General features: G+C 39.3%; 1 protein-coding gene and 1 non-coding gene across 5 annotated transcripts in view; one reads left to right on the forward strand and one right to left on the reverse strand.

The window, feature by feature from the left end:
• HERC3 (HECT and RLD domain containing E3 ubiquitin protein ligase 3) overlaps window positions 1-24670 on the forward strand; it is a 131752-nt gene that overhangs the window by 74576 nt on the left and 32506 nt on the right. For 3 of the 4 annotated variants that reach the window (XR_008383010.1, XM_053604916.1, XM_053604831.1), the window contains 7 exons: window positions 3672-3695; window positions 3788-3877; window positions 5914-6084; window positions 7764-7907; window positions 8820-8986; window positions 13014-13080; window positions 13570-13652. Coding sequence is in view for 3 of the 4 variants with exons in the window: in XM_053604916.1 (XP_053460891.1) it covers window positions 3672-3695; window positions 3788-3877; window positions 5914-6084; window positions 7764-7907; window positions 8820-8986; window positions 13014-13080; window positions 13570-13652 (746 nt within the window). In the remaining variant the exon portion in view is untranslated. The remainder of the gene's footprint in view (window positions 1-3671; window positions 3696-3787; window positions 3878-5913; window positions 6085-7763; window positions 7908-8819; window positions 8987-13013; window positions 13081-13569; window positions 13653-24670) is intronic. The other variant, XM_053604997.1, reaches the window with a different exon arrangement.
• On the reverse strand, window positions 10608-10714 carry LOC128592234 (U6 spliceosomal RNA). The gene has a single exon (XR_008381809.1). It is a non-coding gene; the product is annotated as a U6 spliceosomal RNA (small nuclear RNA).

The raw sequence follows: 24670 nt of genomic DNA on the forward strand, positions 1-24670 counted from the left end.
AGCTCACCGAGAGAGTGACTTGTTAGGCTCCCATAGGGGGCAGCACAAGCGAGGAAATCAGCGACACAGCACCAATCCTTCAAAAATAAAAGCTAGAGAAAGCTCCAGATCTTACTGGGTGTATTTAAGGAGGCTCAACACATGGGGGCAGTGTTGTGGCCCCAGGGACTGGAATTGTGACATGGGAGACAGAAGAGGGGCCCTGAGGCTGCCCTTGCCCCAGCACTCCAGGTGTCTGTGCACGGCCTCCACTTTGCTTGCAGCCACGTTCAGCCAATGCTGAGTTGGTATTAAAAAAAGAAAAAAAAGATATTCCTAATTCTTCAGTTCTATACTATTTACTTATTCATTGCTTCTATTTCATACTAGGTCACAGTATAACCCTATTTCAGGCAGCCATATTTAAAATATGGTTCGCCAGTGCTTTGCTAATTTTAAATTTATGAAATTCATTTTGGAGGACTTAACAGCCCAGGACAAGCAGCCTGTCAGGAGGTGATCATGCGTCTTACCACTTCATATGTATCCTTCTAGGTTACGGAGAGCAGTAGTGGCACAAAACTGTTCGGATTTGTTTCATATAATACAGAAATGCCGGTATGATCACAATTTCTAAAATACTCAGCTTTCAGGTCAGGCCCAGTGGCTCATGCCTGTAATCCTAGCACTCTGGGAGGCCGAGGTAGGTGGATTGCTTGAGCTCGGGAAAGAGCGAGGACCCTGTTTCTACTAAAAATAGAAAAGCTAACTGGGGCATTGTGGTGGGCATCTGTGGTCTCAGCTACTTTGGAGGCTGAGACAAAAGGATTGTTCAAGCCCAAGAGTTTGAGGTTGCTGTGATGTATGATGCCACAGCACTCTACCCAGGTGAGAGTGAGTCTCTGTCTCAAAAAAAAAAGCATTAAAAAAATTAATATTCAGCATTCAGAAAATAAAAATCAATGAAATTAAATTATGGCATTATGAATACAAAAACATGCTTAATAAAATGAGTAGCTGTGGAAGCACACCTTCATGAAGATGTGCAGCATCATTTGACTGAATACTTTTCCCTCTTTTTTTTTGAGACAGAGTCTCATTGTGTTGCCCTCAGTAGAGTGATGTGGCATCACAGCTCACAGCAACCTCCCAACTCTGGGCTTAAGCGATTCTGTTGCCTCAGCCTCCCAAGTAGCTGGGACTATAGGCGCCCACCACAAGGCCAGGCTATTTTTTGGTTGTAGTTGTCGTTGTTGTTTGGCAGGCCCAGCCTGGGCTTGAACCCTCCACCTTCTGTGTATGTAGCTGGCATCCTAGCTGCTGAGCTACAGGTGCCGAGCCTCTTTTCTCTCTTTAGAGTGGCGGGCACCTTGGTTCTGTAAGGCGTCAGTGTCTTCCTACCTGCCTTGGTGTTCCCCCGGGACTGTCTCCAGACCACCGACTCTGGGCAGCCTCTTTTTGACCTTAACCCACCCAACTGAGAGAATGAGGTCCGGGCCCTCAATTTAGCTTCTTTCCTTCTCCAGCACATAGCTCAGCCTGCTTCCCAAACTGGGTTTTTCCACTTCTGGGGTGTGGGGAAGGGCGCTGTGAAGGGCGCTGGGAGGGACCAGGAGTGGCAGAAGGTGAGTGTTTAAGCAGTGCAAGGGAGATTGTGGTGGGGGTTGCAGGGAGAGGATGGTGGGAGAGAGAGAGCCGAGGAGTACAGACAAAGCTGCTGTTGATGTCAGAAATAATGAATAAGATATTACACCAACCGAAATACCAGTACACACTTAAAAAATGAAGCGTGCTAGGACTCCGCAGTGCCACAGCAGCTTTTATAGTCTGTTGTCACTTCTCCTGCAGTCACTTTTACACTGGAGGTATTCAAATTTTTTCTTGCTTTTGCACCTTCAAGATCTTCCTTTTCCCTTGAGAATAAGCTGTAATAGTTAAGGTAAACTAATCTCTTTTGAGAAGATTAGAAAATTCTGAATATGGGCACTAGTTGTAAGCCCATTTCCCCAGGATGCTTATAGTATATGGACATATAACTTTGCATAGTGCTATCTTGTGTGTGTTTTTCTGTTTTGTTTTGGTTTTTGGTTTTAGTAATTCTGATTCCTAAATTCAAAGTAATCAGGTATGCAGGCGTAAGAGTGAGTCAGATAGGCCTGGATTATGTATGCATGGTTCCATACCTGGTCTCACTGGACTGGAATTTTTTCTTCCATTATTGTTTCTCTGACTAGAAAAATGTTCCAAGATTCCTAAAGGAACCTACTTGTAAAGGATTAACAGGGTAAATTTAAATCAAAATTGTTTTAAAATGATTTCATTTAAATATGTACACGTACAAAAAGAGGTGTTTACCTTTTATTCATATAGCACTTAAACAATTGTACAATCAACACCAAATTTATAATTTAATACAAAAAAAAACTCTCATGTCAGTAAAATGCAGATTCATCTCACAGATTTAATATGATGGGCAGGCATGTTGTACTGAAACCCAGCCTCACTTGCATTGTGGAGCAGGACCGAGGCTGAGTTCCCCCGCCTGTCTGCCTGGATGATTCAGCTCTCTTTTCTCCTTTTAACTGCTGTTAAACCTTAATCATGCGGCAAGCCAGGACCACTTAGGCCTTTTCCATGGTGCAATTGCAGCATTTACGTGCTTTTCTCATCACCCTTGGACAATTAAATATTAACGTGATGCTAGTGCCGTCATTCAAACAAATTCAATGTGTTTTTATTAATTTTGTTCTGGATGGCACTTAAAAAATATAGAGAGCAAAAAAATATATGTAGAGAGAAAGCACTCTCAGATCTCTGAGAATAAATCAGTCAGTGGTTTTCTGGGTGAGAAACACTGCCTGGGGATCAGCATGGTCTATATTGTTGCTTCTTTGTTTCTGTTAAGTGGTAATGTTAAATTGATATTAAGTTAATGTTTGTTACATTTACTTAACAAAAGCTCTCAGAAGAGATGTCCTCCCTTTTCCTGCTAATGTAACCGTGACATGCCTCTAGATGTGTTTTTGTTCTGGCTGTATTCACTGTCCCCCACTAATGCTGATTCATAGATGCTCACCCACATACTGTTGGGGCGCCTTCCCTAGGCCAGCTGATTCATAATGCTCACCCACATACTGTTGGGGCGCCTTCCCTAGGCCAGCCACCCGTCTGAGTGCTGAGCCAGGACAGTGTAGTATGGAAAATGCTTTTCAGAAGCCCTTGAAATTTTCTCTGAACACTTGGTTTCTTCTAATAGTAACAAACTGTGTGTATACGCACATGTACACTGTGTGGATGAAGGAAGGTCCGACATCATCTAACAAGCAAAACGCAGTTTGCGTTATCCACGTTACCCAGCAGAATTAACCTTGAAGTCAAGGTCGTAAGGCTCTGTTTTTGGAATAAGATTTCTTATAAAAGAGAATTCTGTTAATACTGCGAATTATGGCTTTTAAAGATCCTTAATGAAATTTTTTTTAAGTTGACTTTGCTTTTTCTCAGTCTGTGTTCATCAAAACACCTGTTACATTCCATCAATATTTAGTCAGCCATTCAAATGGTGTTAGTTGCATGGCCAAATAGTCAGATAGGCTGTTTTGATATCTATATTTTACCTTTGGTGGGGGAGGGGGGGTGTTAAAATTCAGGTTTTACAATTGAAGTAAAGAGACTTTTTATTGTTCTTTATGCAGAAGGCTAGACCATCTATAATACAGGTAAATGATCCTTTTTAAATTTGCTTATATATTTTTCCAGCAGTATTCTCTTTGGAGTACTATACTCCTGCCTGTAATATGTTTTATTCTAGGATGCTGTAACACTTTGTTCCTACCCTTTCATCTTTGATGCTCAAGCCAAGACCAAAATGTTACAGACTGATGCTGAACTGCAGATGCAGGTATCATAATTTTAAAATTATTTCCTTTTGTTAACTGAGTTTCCCTCACCCTAGATATTCACTCATAATTTTTCTTAATAGGAGAAAACATATTTGGGTAAAATGCCATTATGACTCTTAGAACAATTCTACCTTATCTCAGAAATTTTTGTTGAATATAACACATATGTGAATGCACATTCATCTAAATCAGGGGTTGGCAAACATTTTCTATAAAGGGCCACTCAGCAAATATTTTAGACTGCAGACCATATGGTCTCTGTTGTAACTATTCAGCTCTGTCAAACCACAAGAGCAGTAATAGACAATACATAAATGAATGAACGTGGCAGTATTCCAATAAAACTTTATTTATATACAGTGAAATTTGAATTTTATATAATTTTCACACATGGCGAAATGTTCTTCCTTTGATTTTTTTTCAACCATTAAAAAATGTTTAAAACCATTGCTAAATTTAAGAGCTGTGCAAAAACAGGAAGCAGGCTTAATTTGACACATGGGTATAGCTGGAATCTCTCCTTTGTGGAGTACTTGGTGTCAGATATTTGAAGAATGAATCCGTGGACCATGTGAGTAAGCAAAAGGGCAGATTTTATTGATAGATAAGAGTGGAAAAAAGTCAGAGCCTTGGCATGCTGAAGGGGGGTTTCCAAGCAGGTAGCCCATCTGGGCCTTCCATCTAGGGGTTTTCTCCTACCCTTTAGGCAAGGGGGGTTTGGGGAAACGAATTGTCATAGCTGTTTGGTTCCAGGGCTTGAGGGCAGAAGTTAATTTTAAAACTTGCCTTGTAGGAATGTAGTCTTGTTTAGGGTATGTTCTCTTTTCCAGGAGTGGCAGCTTAGGCGGGACTTGGGTCAGGCTGGCTTTTGGACCTGCTTGAACCCAGAGAATGTGATTGAGCTTACTTAGGCCTAGAAAATGGGGGTCCTTGTCCAGCCCTGAGGGGGGGATACCTGTATCACGGGGACAGTTTGCTGACCCTTGACAGAGAAAGAGACAGAACTAAATGGAGCTTGTAATTCTTTATTGAATAAAAACTTGAGGGCAGTGCCTGTGGCTCAGTGAGTAGGGCACCGGCCCCATATACCGAGGGTGGCGGGTTTGAACCCAGCCTCTGCCAAACTGCAACAACAACAACAACAACAAAAATAGCTGGGCATTGTGGCAGGCGCCTGTTGTCCTAGCTACTTGGGAGGCTGAGGCAAGAGAATTGTTTAAGCCCAGGAGATTGAGGTTGCTATGAGCTGTGACACCACCACACTCTACCAAGGTGACAAAGTGAGACTCTGCCTCTAAAAAAAAAAAAAAAAAAAACACTTGAGTTATAGAGATTTATTCAATTATTTAAAATACATTCTTTTATTATAAAGTATAGTTGATTTTGACAAGCCACCAAGACATTGTGAATCAGCAGTCCAGGTCTACCAGTTCCTGCTATCGGTAGATTTCCAACTTCATTTCTCCCTCCATCCCTCCCGTCCTGTGTCTCTTTCCAGCCTCTGTCTGTATCCGTCTGTTCATATATGTCTGTCTTCATTCTGATATATCTGTGATTTTGGCAGTTTAAAGGTTTTCCAGAGAAATGGACTTTTTTTTTTTTTGCTAGGTTTGAACCCGCCACCTCCGGTATATGGGTCTGGCGCCCTACTCCTTTGAGCCACAGGCACTGCCCAGAAATGGACGTTTTTTAAAGAATAAAAACCCTTAGCAAATGGCTGGTTTGAAAGTCATTGTCTTTACCCGCCGTTGGCGTTTCTTCAAGTGGAGTTGTCTTCGCCTTACTCAGCTAATCCAAATCACTTTCCTGGGCCCGGCTATAGAGCATATGATTTGTAAACTGTTGCACTTCATCTCTTTGAGTCCAGATTAGAAAGATTTATGTGCTGTGCAAACATAAGTAACTTAGGAAATCCATGAAAGTTAAGAGGGGGGAGAAAAGGGGGCGAAACGGAGTGCCTAGGATCCAAAGGCACGGCCGCCTGCGTCCTCACTTACTCAGAGGGGTAATTGTGTTCTTGGGTATGCTGTTGCAGGTGGCAGTCAACGGAGCCAACTTGCAGAATGTCTTCATGCTCCTCACCTTGGAGCCTCTGCTGGCCAGAAGCCCCTTCCTGGTCCTTCACGTTCGTAGGAACAACCTTGTTGGAGACGCCCTGAGAGAGCTGAGCATTCATTCTGACATTGATTTGAAAAAGCCTCTCAAAGTGAGTTCTTTCAGTATATATTCCCCTAAATGCCTTTATTGGTATTTGTTAAACAGTATTGATAAAGCAGCAAAGATCTTCAAATTGTGGCGTGCAGCCATTCTTTCTTTCTTTCATTTTATAAGAATTTAACTACTTCTTTCTGTCAAGTCATCAACCAGAATATCTCAAGGAAACATCACATAAAATGCCAGTGGATTATTCGAGGGAGTTTAGTGCTTTCTTTATCAGCTTCTGCTGTCTTTGGTGTGCCCAAAACAGCCATGCCAAAAAAAAAACAAGCAAACAACAACAAAAACTAAAGCTTCAAGCTGCAGAGTGACAACTATTAAATTATCATCTAGGAAGATTTTGGATATGCAAGACTTAAGAGAAGAGGTAAAACAGGCAATGGACAGGTAGTGAAATCACCTGGGAAACTATTGGCCTACTGTGATTGGCAGCCTAGCAGCCTCAGATTACTAGAGGAGGAACCGTCTCTTCCCACAGACCTTGTTTGTATCACTGCTGACTGTCTTCCCAGGGGATGGCACAATCCTTGGTAACAGAAGGTATGCTGCAGGTTATTTAGTGGATCTATTTGAAACTGAAAAGTCACCTTTTCCATCAGGTGACTTCCTTACCTCTATTTCCAATCCTGTTACAAGCTCCGGTTTGGGAAACGTAATAGGCGAGAAACTGAACTGATCATCTCCATGATATTAATACTCTTTCCAGAATTTCTCCTAAGTAGCATCAGTCAAATCAGTCTGCCTGGTGGTTCTCCCTGGAACTTCTGGGTTATATTTTTGATACAGTGCTTTTCTTTTTAGACTGTTTTCAATCGTAGTTCTGATGAGGCAGTTCTTCCATGATAGTGTGTCTGAAGTAAGTCTTCTGCCAGCATCTGTGTAATCAAAGTCCCTGGCCTTTCTCCCACCTTTACTCTTGTCTTGCTGTGGGCAACCTTGAACACAGCCACAAGTATATAAACTCTCTCAGATCCTGTTTTTAGCTCTGTGCTTGAGCCATTATCTGTAAAATGGAGATCATATAGTAATCCCTACGCATAAGGCTGTTTTGAGGATGAGGGCTGGCATGTAGTAAACTCGGCATCATGTGCTGGTTTCTGCTGTCATTTCTCTTAACGTCCATCCCGGGTCCAGCATGCCTGTTGACAGCCCACCCCTAACCCCAGCCTGTGCCTGTGTCCTGATGAAAATGCTCTCTTCTTTTCTACACACACCAGTCACTTCAAAAACCCTATTGGAAGTGATTTCTTCCGAAAAACGCTCTTTACTTAAATTAACATTGCTTTTCTCTGTGTGCCAGAACGTTTACCTCTCGTTATAAATTTGGTCTTTGAAAATCAGATGTATTTTCTGATTGCTTCTTTCAGACTTCCCTTACTGCCCTTAAAAAGATGGTAGAAGTTCTGTGGACATGTGGTACACTTCTGGCTGCCCTCGTATCCCTTGAAGCACCTACTAAAAATGCATCTTTAAGCACCTTGTTAAAAATTGATAGTGCCAGAACTAATCCACAGACTCACCTGGTGGTTTTCATTGTATCAGTGTATATTCTCTCTCATGTCTTCTTCCTTTTGTCCTAAGTTTAGAAAGGAATTTGCTAAAAACAAAAACAAAACAAAACCTCAGTTTAGATTTCCCTGAGGTGTAATTCCATTCTGTTATTTTAAGGTCATCTTTGATGGTGAAGAAGCAGTAGATGCTGGTGGTGTTACAAAGGAATTCTTTCTTTTGTTGTTAAAAGAACTTCTGAATCCCATCTATGGCATGTTTACCTACTATCAAGATTCAAATCTTTTGTGGTTTTCAGATACGGTAAGTTAGTGGTGTCATAATTACACGATTGAATCAAAATTTCTTTTTGTTGTCAGACTGACTTCTGACTTTGCAAAGAGGAACATAACAAAGATGATGATTTAAAATAAGTGTACATCCAACCTTCGTTTATACCTATTCCCAGGATCTCAGAGTGTATTTTGTCAGCCATCAGTCCCATTTCCATTTCTAGGAGGGTAGGGTCCAGGGCTTGCTATCCAAGAAGGATTAGAGTAGCATAGTGTGATAATTGGCTTTATGATATGTAGAAAGTCAGTAATCAAATATGTTTTATTTCGATCACAATGACTATGTATATGAATACACACACGCACACAAACACACACACATATATATACATACTCTGTTTTTGAAAATTCAGTAAGAGAGCTAAGTTTTTAAAGGCATTCTAATTTTAACCACACTATAATTTAGAGTTTTTTCTATTTGTTTCTCCCTAGATCTGTACTGTCCCAAAAGGTAGTCACTAGCCACATGTGGCTATGTGAATTTAAGTCTTATTTAGTTAAATGGTATTAAGGATTTATTCACTCAGGTGTATGAGCCATATTTCCAGTGCTCAGGAGACACATGTAGCCAGTGCTACCGTAAGAGATGAGACAGAATAGAATGTTTCCATCATGGCCAAAGGTTCTGCTGGGTAGCCCTGCTCTTGAGGACATGGGCTGTTCTCTGTATCACTGTATCACTGGCTGAAATGCTTAACTCTGTCCACATTGCATCTTTGGGGGAAAATGAATTTTTGTTAGGGACATTCCTCTGCTTCAGAAGCTAATTAAAATGGGACCTTTATTCTTTTATATTGAAAATATTTGGGGGTAAACGTAGAATGTTTTGATGACCACAAACACTACATTTCCTTTTTGACACATTTGTATATATCTTAAAAAGTGTTTTGTAGAGCACAACTGGTTTCACCTAATTGGCATAACCTGTGGACTAGCCATCTACAACTCTACTGTGGTCGATCTCCACTTTCCATTGGCACTCTACAAGAAGTTACTGAACGTGAAGCCTGGCCTGGAGGACTTAAAGGAGCTGTCACCCACTGAAGGAAGGTACAAAGCTAAAAGACAGGCAGTTGTTATGGGGAACTGTTCTGGCTGCCTCTGGCACAGGGAATAAAGGTGGAAAATATCATCTGCACAAGTCTGAGTTTATTGAATTGTATGGACTCTGTTGTACGTATGTTTTGTCTTAAGATGTAACTACACAGCTACTTGCTTGAAGCATTGCCTACATCACTATAAGGGCAGAGAGAAAAAAAGAAAAAGAGATAATAGCTTCCCAGGAATATAAAATAATCTCTGTTTTCCTATCCTGAACAAAACAATAAGGACACTGAGGCTTGTCACAGTCCAGAAATAACAGGGAGAGACATAATTAAAAAGGAGATTTTAGGAACAGAATAGAGAACCAAGAGATGAACCCAGCTACTTACCATTATTTGATCTTCAATAAGCCAATTAAAAACATTCAGTGGGGAAAAGATTCCCTATTTAACAAATGGTGCTGGGTGAACTGGCTGGCGACCTGTAGAAGACTGAAACTGGACTCACACTTTTCACCATTAACTAAGATAGACTCTCACTAGATTAAATATTTACACTTAAGACATGAAACTATAAAAATACTAGAAGAAAGTGCAGAAGAAATCAGCCTGGGCAAGTATTTTATGAGGAGGACCCCCCGGGCAATTGAAGCAACACCAAAAATACACTACTGGGATCTGATCAAACTAAAAACTTCTGTACAGCTAAGAACACAGTAAGTAAAGCAAGAAGACAGCCCTCAGAATGGGAGAAGATATTTGCAGGTTATGTCTCTGACAAAGGTTTAATAACCAGAATCCACAGAGAACTCAAACGTTTTAGCAAGAAAAGAACAAGTGATCCCATCTCAGGGTGAGCAAGGGACTTGAAGAGAAACGTCTCTGAAGAAGACAGGCACACGGCCTACAGACACATGAAAAATGCTCATCATCCTTAATCATCAGAGAAATGCAAATCAAAACTACTTTGAGATATCATCTAACTCCAGTAAGATTAGCCCACATCCCAAAATCCCAAAACCAGAGATGTAGGCGTGGATGTGGAGAAAAGGGAACACTTCTACACTGCTGGTGGGAATGGAAACTAATATGTTCCTTTTGGAAAGATGTTTGGAGATCACTTAAGGATCTAAAAATAGCCCTGCCATTCGATCCTTCAATTCTTCTACTAGTTATATATCCAGAAGACCAAAAATCACTTTATAATAAAGGTATTTGTACCAGAGTGTTTATTGCAGCCCAATTCATAATTGCTAAGTCATGGAAGAAGCCCAAGTGCCCATTGACCCATGAATGGATTAATAAATTGTAGGATATGTACATCATGGAATATTATGCAGCCTTAAAAATGGAGACTTTAACTCTTTCATGTTTACATGGATGGAGCTGGAACATATTTTTAGCAAAGCATCTCAAGAATGGAAGAAAAAGTATCCAATGTACTCAGCCCTACCATGAAACCAATTTATAGCTTTCCTATGAAAGCAATAATCCAATTATAGCCCAAGAAGAAAGGGGTAGGGAGGGGAGGGGTGGAGGGAGGGTAAGTGGTGGGACCACACCTACAGTGCATTTTACAAGGGTACATGTTAAATTTACTAAGTGTAGAATATAAATTTCTTTTTTTTTAAAATATGGAACACTTCACAAATTTGCGTGTCATCCTTGCGTAGGGGCCATGCTAATCTTCACTGTGTTGTTCCAATTTTAGTATATGTGCTGCCGAAGCGAGCACAGAATATAAATTTCTTAACACAATAACTAAGAAAATGCCATGAAGGCTATGTTAACCAGTTTGATGAAAAAATTTCAAATTGTGTATAAAACCAGCACATCGTACCCTGTGATTGCATTAATACACACAGCTATGATTTAATAAAAAGAAAGGAAACTTTCAAAAATGTTTATCGATTGGTAATTCACATGCCATACTCACTTCAATGACTTGTAGTGTATTCACAGAGTTGTGTGAGCATCATCACAACCAAATTTAGAATTTTTATTCCTCTGAAAACAAATCTGGCACTCCTTTATCTCTAACTTTCCATCCCTCAGCCCTAGGTAACCACTAGTCCACTTTCTGCCCTTGTAGACGCGCCTTGTCTGGATATTTTATCTCAGTGGAATCATACAGTATGTGGTCCTTTGTGTCTGGCTTCTTTTCAAGCCCCATCCATGTTGAGGGAGGTACTAGCACAGCTATCACTGGAGGTCTCAGGGGGACTGGATCCAGGGCCCCCCCTAGATAGGAAAATCGGTGGATGTCCAACTCCTACAGTGGCCCTTCAAGAATCTGTGGATATGAAAAGTTGACCCTCCATACTTGTGGGTTTTGTATTCTTTCTTTCTTTTTAAAAAAAATTAAATAAATTTGTCAATACATGCATATAATTTGTAAAGATCAAGCAGTGTAATTGGGATATTCATTACCTTAAATATTTGTCTTTATGTCAGAAACATTAGAATTATTCTCTCTTACTTACTTTGACATATATAATAGATTATTGTAAATTGTAGTCTCTCTAATGATCTGATGATAATGACGAGGTCATATTTCTTCTATCAAATTGTGTATCTGACCCATGGATCAACCTCTCATAAATACAGGATGCTCCATCTGCTTTGGGTTGAATCTGCACGTGCAGAACCTGTGGATATGGAGGACAAACTGTATTTTAGTTTTTCAATTGCCAAATAATATTCCCTTGTATGAATATGCCACATTTTGTTTATCCATTCATCTGCTGATGGACATTTAGTTGGTTTCCACTTTGGGAGCTGTTAAGAATGATGCTACGGTGAACATTTGTGCTCCCATTTTTGTGTAGACGTAAGTTTTCACTTCTCCTGCGTGTATACCTAGGAGTAGAATTGCTGGTTCTTATGGTGACTCTATATTTAGCTTTTGAGGAACTCCCAGACTGTTTGAGCCCTGTTTTTATGTTATTCTCTTTCTGACTTTTAAAAACCCCTTTTATTTTTGAGTTTCTCTGGATTGATTGTGGGTAGGACAAGTTCGAGTATATAAAAAGACAGCTTTAACAGGAGGGAATTTTTTTTTTTTTAATATGGAAAAGGGATAACGATCTTAGGGTGGGACTAGAAGAGAGGTCTCCTCGGCACCTTCTAGAAATGAGACCGTCACACTAATGGGACAGGAACACTGAGAAACGATAAAGGGCTGGGGTCACAGAGAGAGGAAAAGAAGGCTTAGAAGGAATCTGAAAAATGCCAGAGGAGACTCGGGCAGTGCTGATCTTTAATACCTGAAAGAGAAAGCTAGATGGCGACAAAAGCACATGCTATGTACTTGGTTAGCCTGGCTGAGAATGGCGTGTTTCCAGTGATGATTTTGGCAAATTAACTGGTAGCAGATTTAAATTCCACACGACAAATTTTCTTCTTGGGCAACTCTTCGTGGAATTGCAAGACTGGAGCTCACTAAAGAAAAAAGTGTGTGAGTGAGGTCTTCTAATGAAAATGTATTCTCTCGATAGCTAGAATATGGTTGTTACTGACACATACTCTTTTAAGAGTACATTTTCCCCCCAGATTCTTTAGTATGACAGATAATAAGTGTCTTTACTCTACAGATCTATCTGTATTAACAAGTAAGCCATTAAGATTCCTAAGTGAATGAGAAATCTTTTTTTTAAATGATGGGAAGATTATTTTCCAACACATAAGCAGTGAAGCCAGTCTGTAAGCCCATCTCCTTATGCGTATACTTCCAAGCACTAGGAGGGTTAAGAGGATACAGTAGGTCGGATATAACATCCACGTGAATTTCTTCATAAGTCCAGTGGGATTTTTCAACAGGAAAAAAACAGTTTATGAATGTTGTTTAGGTCTAGCGCCCTAATTCTCTTCTTCAAGGTTGAGGTACACGGTTTTGTGTCTGTCTGGATTTATGTTCATTCTAGAGTTTTCTTTTATAGTTCTTCCTTGCACACGATCTGTACATGTATCTGAAGTGGACACACTATTGCAATGACTGATCGGCCTGTTTTCCTCTTCTGTCATTCTCCGATTAGGAGTCTTCAAGAGCTTTTAGATTACCCTGGGGAAGATGTTGAGGACACTTTCTGCCTCAACTTCACGGTAAGAATTTCCACAGTTCACTTAATGATTGCCACTGCCTCTTTTGTCATGCTTACAAGTCATAATTAGCGTTAGTTCTTCTCCAAATCAAAGAAGCAAGTCAGGCAAGTCTCTGAATCAAATTATTTTAGTCATAGTGTCTTGAGTGTTTAGGCATTTAGCAAAAGTATTGAATAAGGAATGATTAATCCATGTACTTAGGAAAATTACTGAAGCATTAATCCTCTCTAACCATGACATGTACATATTTCTGTTCTAAAGTTCATGTCATTTTCTCCTTGATTACGTTTATTGACAGTTCTGTATCTTGATGTTTTTTAAGGTGCTGATGTTTTCTGACTTAGATTCTCATTCGTCTCCCAAGAGTTTTCTGTAGTAATAAGTAGTTATGAAGCCGTATTTGTTCCTAAAGCCTCTTATTCATTTGGGTTCTAGGAAGATAAGTGGCAAACAAAATCGAAACTTTTCTTTTCTCCACCTTAAATATAGATCTGTCGAGAAAGCTATGGAGTGGTTGAACAGAAGAAACTGATCCCCGAGGGTGACAAAGTGACAGTGTGCAAGGACAACAGGTTAGTCCTGACTTGGACTGTTGCAGACGGTGCTACTTCATTGTTTGCAGTTTGACTTTTAAGAACTTAATCCCTTCTGCAGAGGCGATAAGGGTGGTAGAGCAGGAATTTGCAGATTTTAAGGAATTTGTAATAGTAGGGCAATAAATGTTTTAGTTTTAGATCTCCATCTTATGACTTTGACCCTGAGCAAGTCATGTAAACTGTTTGATTTCAGTTTTTTCATCAGTAAAAATGGGGATTATGATAACTGCCTTCTCTACTTCAGGGGATGATCATGAGATTAAAGTGAGGTAACTTACAGGAAAATATTTTGGAGTGAATGAAATTGCAGCATCTAGCACAAGGTTTCTAATATATAGCAGAATATCTGGCACAAAAGTGCTCAAAAAATACGTGTTGAATAAATGAATGTTATAAAGCTGAGAAACTTTTATCCTTGAGAAGCTCAAGATTAGTTGAGAAGGATCAACACACGTGAACGACTGCAGTAGATTATGATGTATGTGCTGAGAGTTACAGCCCAAGTGCCACAGAATGAGGGTGAGAGGCTAACACTTATGTCAGACATTGAAGAATGCAAATGGGGGAAAACATTTTAGGTGCAGGGAACAATCTGAGCCAGGATTCTCCAGTTCGACACATGATAATGTTGAGTACTTTTGGGGTGAGGACTAGCATGTGGATGAAGGTAGGTGCAGTAGCGTCAGAGTAGAGGTTACCAAGGCCTGGAATGGGACTTGGATGGATCTCTATTTCAGAAAGATAACTCTGGTGGCCTTATAGAAATAGACATGTACGGGGAGACCCATTAGGAGGCTTCTGAGGTAGTAAACAGATGGTAAGAGCCAGAAGGAACAAAGTTGGTCACATGTGGGCTCTACATATAATCAAGAGGAGTGAGTGTCTGATCACATGTCGGTGGTACAAGACAGCCACATATCAATAACAGTGCTAAGGTTTCTAATTCAAACAACTGCCTAATAGGAAACAGAGTCTACAAAGCAGATTTGAGGGGGGAAAAGTTCTACTTTGAATATGTTGATTTGACATGTCTATATGATACCTATGTGATTATGTTTAGAGCTAAAAATTTATATATTTCAATAAGAAAGTTTTATCTGAATATTTTCTTTAAAACCATGCCAACCTCAATCACCAGTGATTTTTTTTTATTATTATTATTGTTGGGGATTCATTGAGGGTATAATAAGCCAGGTTACACCGATTGCAATTGTTAGGTAAAGTCCCTCTTGCAATCGTGTTTTGCGCCCAGAAGGTGTGGCACACACCAAAGCCCCACCACTCTCCCTCCTTCCCTCTCTCTGCTTTTCCTCCCCGCCACCATGACCTTAATTGTCATTAATTGTCCTTATATCAAAATTGAGTACAGAGGATTCATGCTTCTCCATTCTTGTGATGCTTTACTAAGAATAATGTCTTCCACTTCCATCCAGGTTAATATGAAGGATGTAAAGTCTCCATTTTTTTAATAGCTGAATAGTATTCCATGGTATACATATACCACAGCTTGTTAATCCATTCCTGGGTTGGTGGGCATTTAGGCTGTTTCCACATTTTGGTGATTGTAAATTGAGCTGCAATAAACAGTCTAGTACAAGTGTCCTTATGATAAAAGGATTTTTTTCCTTCTGGGTGGATGCCCAGTAATGGGATTGCAGGATCAAATGGGAGGTCTAGCTTGAGTGCTTTGAGGTTTCTCCATACTTCCTTCCAGAAAGGTTGTACTAGTTTGCAGTCCCACCAGCAGTGTAAAAGTGTTCCCTTCTCTCCACATCCACACCAGCATCTGCAGTTTTGAGATTTTGTGATGTGGGCCGCTCTCACTGGGTTAGATGGTATCTCAGGGTGGTTTTGATTTGCATTTCTCTAATAGATAGGGATGATGAACATTTTTTCATGTGTTTGTTAGCCATTCGTCTGTCTTCTTTAGAGAAAGTTCTATTCATGTCTCTTGCAATTGATATATGAGATTGTTGGCTTTTTTCATGTGGATTAATTTGAGTTCTTTATAGATCCTGGTTATCAAGCTTTTGTCTGATTGAAAATATGCAAATATCCTTTCCCATTGTGTAGGTTGTCTCTTTGCTTTGGTTGTTGTCTCCTTAGCTGTACAGAAGCTTTTCAGTTTAATGAAGTCCCATTTGTTTATTTTTGTTGTTGTTGCAATTGCCACGGCAGTCTTCTTCATGAAGTCTTTCCCCAGGCCAATATCTTCCAGTGTTTTTCCTATGCTTTCTTGGAGGATTTTTATTGTTTCATGCCTTAAATTTAAGTCCTTTATCCATCTTGAATCAATTTTTGGGAGTGGGGAAAGGTGTGGGTCCAGTTTCAGTCTTTTACATGTGGATATCCAGTTTTCCCAACACCATTTATTGAATAGGGAGTATTTCCCCCAAGGTATGTTCTTGTTTGGTTTATCGAAGATTAGGTGGTTGTAAGATGTTAGTTTCATTTCTTGGTTTTCTATTCAATTCCAAGTGTCTATGTCTCTACTTTTGTGCCAGTACCATGCTGTCTTGAGCACTATGGCTTTGTAGTACAGACTAAAATCTGGTATGCTGATGCCCCCAGCTTTATTTTTATTACTAAGAACTGCCTTAGCTATACGGGGTTTTTTCTGGTTCCATACAAAACACAGAATCATTTTTTCCAAATCTTGAAAGTACGATGTTGGTGTTTTGATAGGAATGGCATTGAATAGGTAGATTGCTTTGGGAAGTATAGACATTTTAACAATGTTGATTCTGCCCATCCATGAGCATGGTGTGTTCTTCCATTTGTTAAAATCCTCTGCTATTTCCTTTCTGAGGATTTCATAATTTTCTTTACAGAGGTCCTTCACCTCCTTTGTTAGGTATATTCCTAGGTATTTCATTTTCTTTGAAACTATGGTGAAGGGAGTTGTATCCTTTTTTTTTTTTTTTTTCCCTCACACAGGTGCCATATAACATACAGATACAGATATGTGCACACACAGGTGCCATATAACATACAGATACAGATACGTGCCCTCACACAGGTGCCATATAACATACAGATATAGATACGTGCCACACACAGGTGCCGTATAACATACAGATACAGATACGTGCCCACACACAGGTGCCATATAACATACAGATACAGATACGTGCACACAGGTGCCGTATAACATACAGATACAGATATGTGCACACACACAATATAGTCATTTAAATATAAATGTATCAAATTTGGGATCAGAGTTTGTGTTTTCCACTGGAAATCTATAGGCTTTTCATACTTGAGAAAATAATCAAACAGAATATATTGGGTTAAAACCTTAATACCTCTAAAACCCAGACATTTTACATAAAAGTAATATATTTATAATTAGTGAATGTTATATTTGGCTTTCCACAATAAATAATAAAGGGGAAATTTTCAATATGTATTTTAGAAACTTTTCATTATTTATGAAAATGTTCTTTCTTTTTTTTTTTTTTTTTATTGTTGGGGATTCATTGAGGGTACAATAAGCCAGTTACACTGATTACAATTGTTAGGTAAAGTCCCTCTTGCAATCATGTCTTGCCCCCATAAAGTGTGACACACACTAAGGCCCCACCCCCCTCCCTCCATCCCTCTTTCTGCTTCCCCCCCATGACCTTAATTGTCATTAATTGTCCTCATATCAAGATTGAGTACATAGGATTCATGCTTCTCCATTCTTGTGATGCTTTACTAAGAATAATGTCTTCCACTTCCATCCAGGTTAATATGAAGGATGTAAAGTCTCCATTTTTTTTAATGGCTGAATAGTATTCCATGGTATACATATACCACAGCTTGTTAATCCATTCCTGGGTTGGTGGGCATTTAGGCTGTTTCCACATTTTGGCGATTGTAAATTGAGCTGCAATAAACAGTCTAGTACAAGTGTCCTTATGATAAAAGGATTTCTTTCCTTCTGGGTAGATGCCCAGTAATGGGATTGCAGGATCGAATGGGAGGTCTAGGTTGAGTGCTTTGAGGTTTCTCCATACTTCCTTCCAGAAAGGTTGTACTAGTTTGCAGTCCCACCAGCAATGTAAAAGTGTTCCCTTCTCTCCACATCCACGCCAACATCTGCAGTTTTGAGATTTTGTGATATGGGCCATTCTCACTGGGGTTAGATGATATCTCAGGGATGTTTTGATTTGCATTTCTCTAATATATAGAGATGATGAACATTTTTTCATGTGTTTGTTAGCCATTCGTCTGTCGTCTATAGAGAAAGTTCTATTCATGTCTCTTGCCCATTGATATAAGGGATTGTTGGCTTTTTTCATGTGGATTAATTTGAGTTCTCTATAGATCCTGGTTATCAAGCTTTTGTCTGATTGAAAATATGCAAATATCCTTTCCCATTGTGTGGGTTGTCTCTTTGCTTTGGTTATTATCTCCTTAGCTGTACAGAAGCTTTTCAGTTTAATGAAGTCCCATTTGTTTATTTTTGTTGTTGTTGCAATTGCCATGGCAGTCCTCTTCATGAAGTCTTCCCCCAGGCCAATATCTTCCAGTGTTTTTCCTATGCTTTCTTTGAGGATTTTTATTGTTTCATGCCTTAAATTTAAGTCCTTTATCCATCTTGAATCAATTTTTGTGAGTGGGGAAAGGTGTGGGTCCAGTTTCAGTCTTTTACATGTAGACATCCAGTTCTCCCAACACCATTTATTGAATAGGGAGTTTTTCCCCCAAGGTAAGTTCTTGTTTGGTTTATCGAAGATTAGGTGGTTGTAAGATGTTAGTTTAATTTCTTGGTGTTCAATTCGATTCCAAGTGTCTATGTCTCTGTTTTTGTGCCAGTACCATGCTGTCTTGACCACTATGGCTTTGTAGTACAGACTAAAATCTGGTATGCTGATGCCCCCAGCTTTATTTTTGTTACTAAGAACTGCCTTAGCTATACGGGGTTTTTTCTGGTTCCATACAAAACACAGAATCATTTTTTCCAAATCTTGAAAGTACGATGTAGGTACTTTGATAGGAATGGCATTGAATAGGTAGATTGCTTTGGGAAGTATAGACATTTTAACAATGTTGATTTTTCCCATCCATGCGCATGGTATGTTCTTCCATTTGTTAATATCCTCTGCTATTTCCTTTCTGAGGAGTTCATAGTTTTCTTTATAGAGGTCCTTCACCTCCTTCGTTAGGTATATTCCTAGGTATTTCATTTTCTTTGAAACTATGGTGAAGGGAGTTGTGTCCTTAATTAGCTTCTCATCTTGACTGTTATTGGTGTATACAAAGGCTACTGACTTGTGGACATTGATTTTATATCCTGAAACATTACTGTATTTTTTGATGACTTCTGGGAGTCTTGTGGTTGAGTCTTTGGGGTTCTCTAAGTATAAGATCATGTCGTCAGCAAAGAGGGAGAGTTTGACCTCCTCTGCTCCCATTTGGATTCCCTTTATTTCCTTGTCTTGCCTAATTGTATTGGCTAGAACTTCCAGCACTATGTTGAATAGTAAAGGTGACAGAGGACAACCTTGTCTGGTTCCAGTTCTAAGAGGAAAAGCTTTCAGTTTTATTCCATTCAGTAAAATATTGGCTGTGGGTTTGTCATAGATAGCTTCAATCAGTTTTAGAAATGTGCCACCTATGCCTATACTCTTCAGTGTTCTAATTAGAAAAGGATGCTGGATTTTATCAAATGCTTTTTCTGCATCTATTGAGAGGATCATGTGATCTTTATTTTTGCCTCTGTTAATATGGTGGATAACGTTTATGGACTTGCGTATGTTAAACCAGCCTTGCATCCCTGGGATGAAGCCTACTTGATCATGATGGATGACTTTTTTGATGATAAGCTGTAATCTATTGGCTAGGATTTTGTTGAGAATTTTTCCATCTATATTCATGAGTGAGATTGGTCTGAAATTCTCCTTTTTGTTTGGGTCTTTTCCTGGTTTTGGTATCAGAGTGATGTTTGCTTCATAGAATGTGTTGGGGAAGATTCCTTCTTCCTCAATTTTTTGGAATAATTTCTGCAGTACAGGAATAAGCTCTTCCTTGAAGGTTTGATAGAATTCTGGAGTGAAGCCATCTGGACCAGGGCATTTTTTAGTTGGAAGCTTTTTTATTGTTTCTTTGATCTCAGTGCTTGAAATTGGTCTGTTCAGGAGGTCTATTTCTTCCTGGCTAAGTCTAGGGAGAGGGTGTGATTCCAAATATTTATCCATTTCCTTCACATTGTCAAATTTCTGGGCATAGAGTTTCTGGTAGTATTCAGAGATGATCTCTTGTATCTCTGTGGGATCAGTTGTTATTTCTCCTTTATCGTTTCTGATTGAGGTTACTAGAGATTTTACTTTTCTATTTCTAGTAAGTCTGGCCAATGGTTTATCTATTTTATTTATTTTTTCAAAAAACCAACTCCTTGTTTCATTAATTTTCTGAATGATTCTTTTGTTTTCAATTTCATTGATCTCTGATTTGATTTTGGATATTTCTTTTCTTCTACTGAGTTTAGGCTTAGATTGTTCTTCTTTTTCCAATTCCATAAGATCTCTTGTGAGACTGTTGATGTGCTCTCTTTCTGTTTTTCGAATGTAGGCATCTAAAGCGATGAATTTTCCTCTCAAAACTGCTTTTGCAGTATCCCACAGGTTTTGGTAGCTTGTGTCTTCATTGTTGTTATGCTCAAGGAAGTTAATGATTTCCTGTTTTATTTCTTCCTGCACCCATCTGTTATTCAACAGAAGATTGTTTAATTTCCATGCCTTTGGGTGGGGTCGAGCATTTTTGTTAGAGTTGAGTTCCACCTTTAGTGCCTTATGGTCTGAAAAGATACAAGGTAAAATTTCAATTCTTTTGATTCTGTTGATATTTGTTTTGTGTCCCAGGATATGATCAATTTTGGAGAATGTTCCATGGGGTGATGAGAAGAATGTATATTCTTTATCTTTGGGATGGAGTGTTCTATATGCGTCTATCAAGCTTAGTTGTTCTAGGGTCTCATTTAAATCTCTTATATCTTTGTTTAATTTCTGTTTAGAGGATCTGTCCAACTCTGTAAGAGGTGTGTTAAAGTCCCCTGTTATGACGGTATTATCAGATATCATATTGCTCAGACTGAGTAAGGTCTGCTTCAAGAATCTGGGAGCATTTAAATTGGGTGCATGAATATTTAGAATTGAAATGTCTTCTTGTTGTAGTTTTCCCTTGACCAATATAAAGTGACCATCTTTGTCTTTTTTGACTTTAGTTGCTTTAAATCCACATGTATCTGAAAATAAGATTGCAACTCCTCTTTTCTTCTGAATTCCATTTGCCTGAAAAATTGTCTTCCATCCCTTGACTCGGAGCTTTAATTTGTCTTTTGAAGCCAGGTGTGTTTCTTGCAGACAGCAAATGGATGGCTTGTGTTTTTTAATCCAGTCAACCAATCTATGTCTCTTCAGTGGGGAATTCAAGCCATTAACATTTATGGAGATAATTGATAAGTATGGTAGTATTCTATTCGTCTTATTTGGTGAGAGTCCATTGCTTAGTTTTATCTTTTGCATCAGTGTGGAGGTTAGGCTCTGTCCTTTGATTTCTGAGTTCTTACTTTGCTGCTGATCCATTGTGGTGGTCAGTGTGCAGAACAGGTTGAAGTATTTCCTGTAGAGCTGGTCTTGTTGTGGCGAATTTCCTCAATGTTTGTATATCCATAAATGATTTGATTTCTCCATCAATTTTGAAGCTTAGCTTAGCAGGGTACAGAATTCTGGGCTGAAAATTGTTCTGTTTAAGTAGATTAAAGGTAGATGACCATTGTCTTCTTGCTTGGAAAGTTTCATTAGAGAAGTCTGTGGTCACTCTGATGGATTTGCCCCTGTAGGTCAACTGGCGCTTACTCCTGGCAGCTTGCAGAATCTTTTCTTTTGTCTTGACTTTGGACAGGTTCATCACAATGTGTCTTGGAGAAGCTCGGTTAGAGTTGAGGCGACCTGGGGTCCGATATCCCTCTGAAAGCAGTGTGTCAGAATCTTTGGTGATGTTTGGGAAATTTTCTTTTATAATATTCTCTAGTATGGCTTCCATTCCTCTGGGGCATTCTTCTTCCCCTTCTGGAATTCCTATAACTCGTATGTTGGAACGCTTCATAAAGTCCCATAATTCTGACAGTGAACGTTCTGCTTTCTCTCTCTTCTTTTCTGCCTCTTTTACTATCTGAGTTATCTCAAAAACTTTGTCTTCTACCTCTGAAATTCTTTCTTCTGCATGGTCTAACCTGTTGCTGATACTTTCCATTGCATCTTTAAGTTCCCTGATTGACTGTTTCATTTCCTTCAGCTCTGCTATATCCTTTTTATATTCTTCATATCGTTCATCTCTGATTTGATTCTGTTTTTGGATTTCCTTTTGGTTATTTTCCACTTTATTAGCAGTTTCCTTCATTGTTTCCATCATTTCTTTCATTGTTTTCAACATGTGTATTCTAAATTCCCTTTCTGTCATTCCTAACATTTCTGTATAGGTGGAATCCTCTGCAGTAGCTACCTCATGGTCCCTTGGCGGGGTTGTTCTGGACTGGTTCTTCATGTTGCCTGGAGTTTTCTGCTGATTCTTCCTCATGAGTGATTTCTTTTATCTGTTTCCTTGCCCTAATTTTCCTTTCACTTCCTCTTGCTCTTTAAGATCTTGTGCCTGTGGAAGTTGTGGGCGGGTTTAGAGGGATTGAACACACGCGACCACTTGCCGGTTTTCCACTGTTTTAGTCCTCCTCTTGGGGTCCAGAAGTCTCTCGCTGACTCCCTGTAGCCTCATAGGAGTGATGATAGGCAGTTCCCACCAGCCAGAGATGCCTGGAGTCCTATCTCCCCCGACTCACGGTGCCCAGATGCAAGGAAGCTGTTACTCGGCTGCCATCTTGCTCCGCCTCCGAAAATGTTCTTTCGGGAGTTGTATCCTTAATTAGCTTCTCATCTTGACTGTTATTGGTGTATACAAAGGCTACTGACTTGTGGACATCATTGATTTTATATTCTGAAACATTACTGTATTTTTTGATGACTTCTAGGAGTCTTGTGGTTGAGTCTTTGGGGTTCTCTAAGTATAAGATCATATCGTCAGCAAAGAGGGAGAGTTTGACCTCCTCTGCTCCCATTTGGATTCCCTTTATTTCCTTGTCTTGCCTAATTGTATTGGCTAGAACTTCCAGCATTATGTTGAATAGTAAAGGTGACAGAGGGCAACCTTGTCTGGTTCCAGTTTTAAGAGGAAAAGCTTTCAGTTTTACTCCATTCAGTAAAATGTTAGCTGTGGGTTTGTCATAGATAGCTTCAACCAGTTTTAGAAATGTGCCACTTACACCTATACTCTGCAGTGTTCTAATTAGAAAAGGATGCTGGATTTTATCAAATGCTTTTTCTGCATCTATTGAGAGGATCATAGGATCTTTATTTTTGCCTCTGTTAATATGGTGGATAACGTTCATGGACTTGCGTATGTTAAACCAGCCTTGCATCCCTGGGATGAAGCCTACTTGATCATGATGTATGACTTTTTGATGATAAGCTGTAATCTGTTGGCTAGGATTTTGTTGAGAATTTTTGCTTCTATATTCATGAGTGAGATTGGTCTGAAATTCTCCTTTTTGTTTGGGTCTTTTCCTGGTTTTGGTGTCAGGGTGATGTTTGCTTCATAGAATGTGTTGGGGAAGATTCTTTCTTCCTCGATTTTTTGGAATAGTTTCTGTAGTACAGGAATAAGCTCTTCCTTGAAGGTTTGATAGAATTCTGGTGAATCACCAGTGAATTTGAGGTCACATACAACAGAACCTCAAAGAAGTGGTGAAATAAAATAAGTAAAAACAAGGACAAGGAAAATGTACATTTTTAGAAGAGCTATAGAAATTAAAATAAAATGTGGACTTTTTAGATGGAGATTTCGGCATCATTAACTAGAGTGAAAGCTTCTTGGCTTAAAGAACTAGAAAGTAGGGGATGGGAAAAGATGAGAGAATGTCTTCAATTGGGAGGGTGGTGAGGAAAGCAAGATTTCAAAAATTTACAAATGTAAATTTGTAAATGTCCTGTTTGTAAGCATGCAGGGAAATTAAATACAACTAACTCACTGTGGGCTTTAGTTGGCATTTCTCTCTGAATAGGTGCAAAGATCCAATCAGAGAGCCTGTGAAATTCACTCTGCCAAAATGGTCTGTCTTGGTTTCCTTCCATAAATCTTCCCTTTTGAAAACAGGAATGAAAGAAAACCTGATAGACTTCATTCATCCTTTGACATTTTAAAAACAGCTAGAAGGCAGTATTTAATGGAACATTCAGTAAAAATTTTTGTCATGAAAACCTTAAATCTAGCCTGTCCAGGAAGCATCCGCTTTGGTGAATGTGTGAACTATAGTGTCAGAGTTTAGTGAAATGATGGAGGAACTGTGGAACACTCAGCAAAATGGCTTCAGATGATGAAATTGTCTTGGCTCTGGCAACCTAATATAGAGGCTAGTTTTATCTCATGTAGTATGTTGCAATCAAAACCCACACTTGGGGCTGCCTTTGGTGGTTTGCACTTGTAATCCTAGCACTTTGAGAGGTTAAGATGGGAGGATTGCTTGAGACCAGGAGTTCAAAACTAGCCTGAGCAAGAGCCTGTCTATATAAGAAATAGAAAATTTAGCCAGATATGGTGGCACACACCTATAGCCCCAGACACTCAAAAGGCTGAGGCAGGAGGATTGCTTGAGCCCAGGAGGTTGAGGTTGGTGTGAGCTATGATGACATCACTGCGTCCTAGCCCCATTGATGGAGCAACACCTTGTCTCAAAAAAAAAAAGAAAAAAAGGAAAAGAAAAGAAAAAAACAAAAGAAATCCCAAAACCATACTCGATAAGAATTTCTTGGAGGTAAAAGAAGTTTGCTTTATCTATATGACATTGGTACTTTTGTTAATAGCAAATAATTTATTTTTGGAACTTTTTTTCTTTTTTTTTTGTACAGACAGAGTTTCACTTTATGGCCCTCGGTAGAGTGCCGTGGTATCACACA

Source organism: Nycticebus coucang, chromosome 1 (genome assembly GCF_027406575.1).
Source record: "Nycticebus coucang isolate mNycCou1 chromosome 1, mNycCou1.pri, whole genome shotgun sequence".
Classification (NCBI taxonomy): domain Eukaryota; kingdom Metazoa; phylum Chordata; class Mammalia; order Primates; family Lorisidae; genus Nycticebus; species Nycticebus coucang.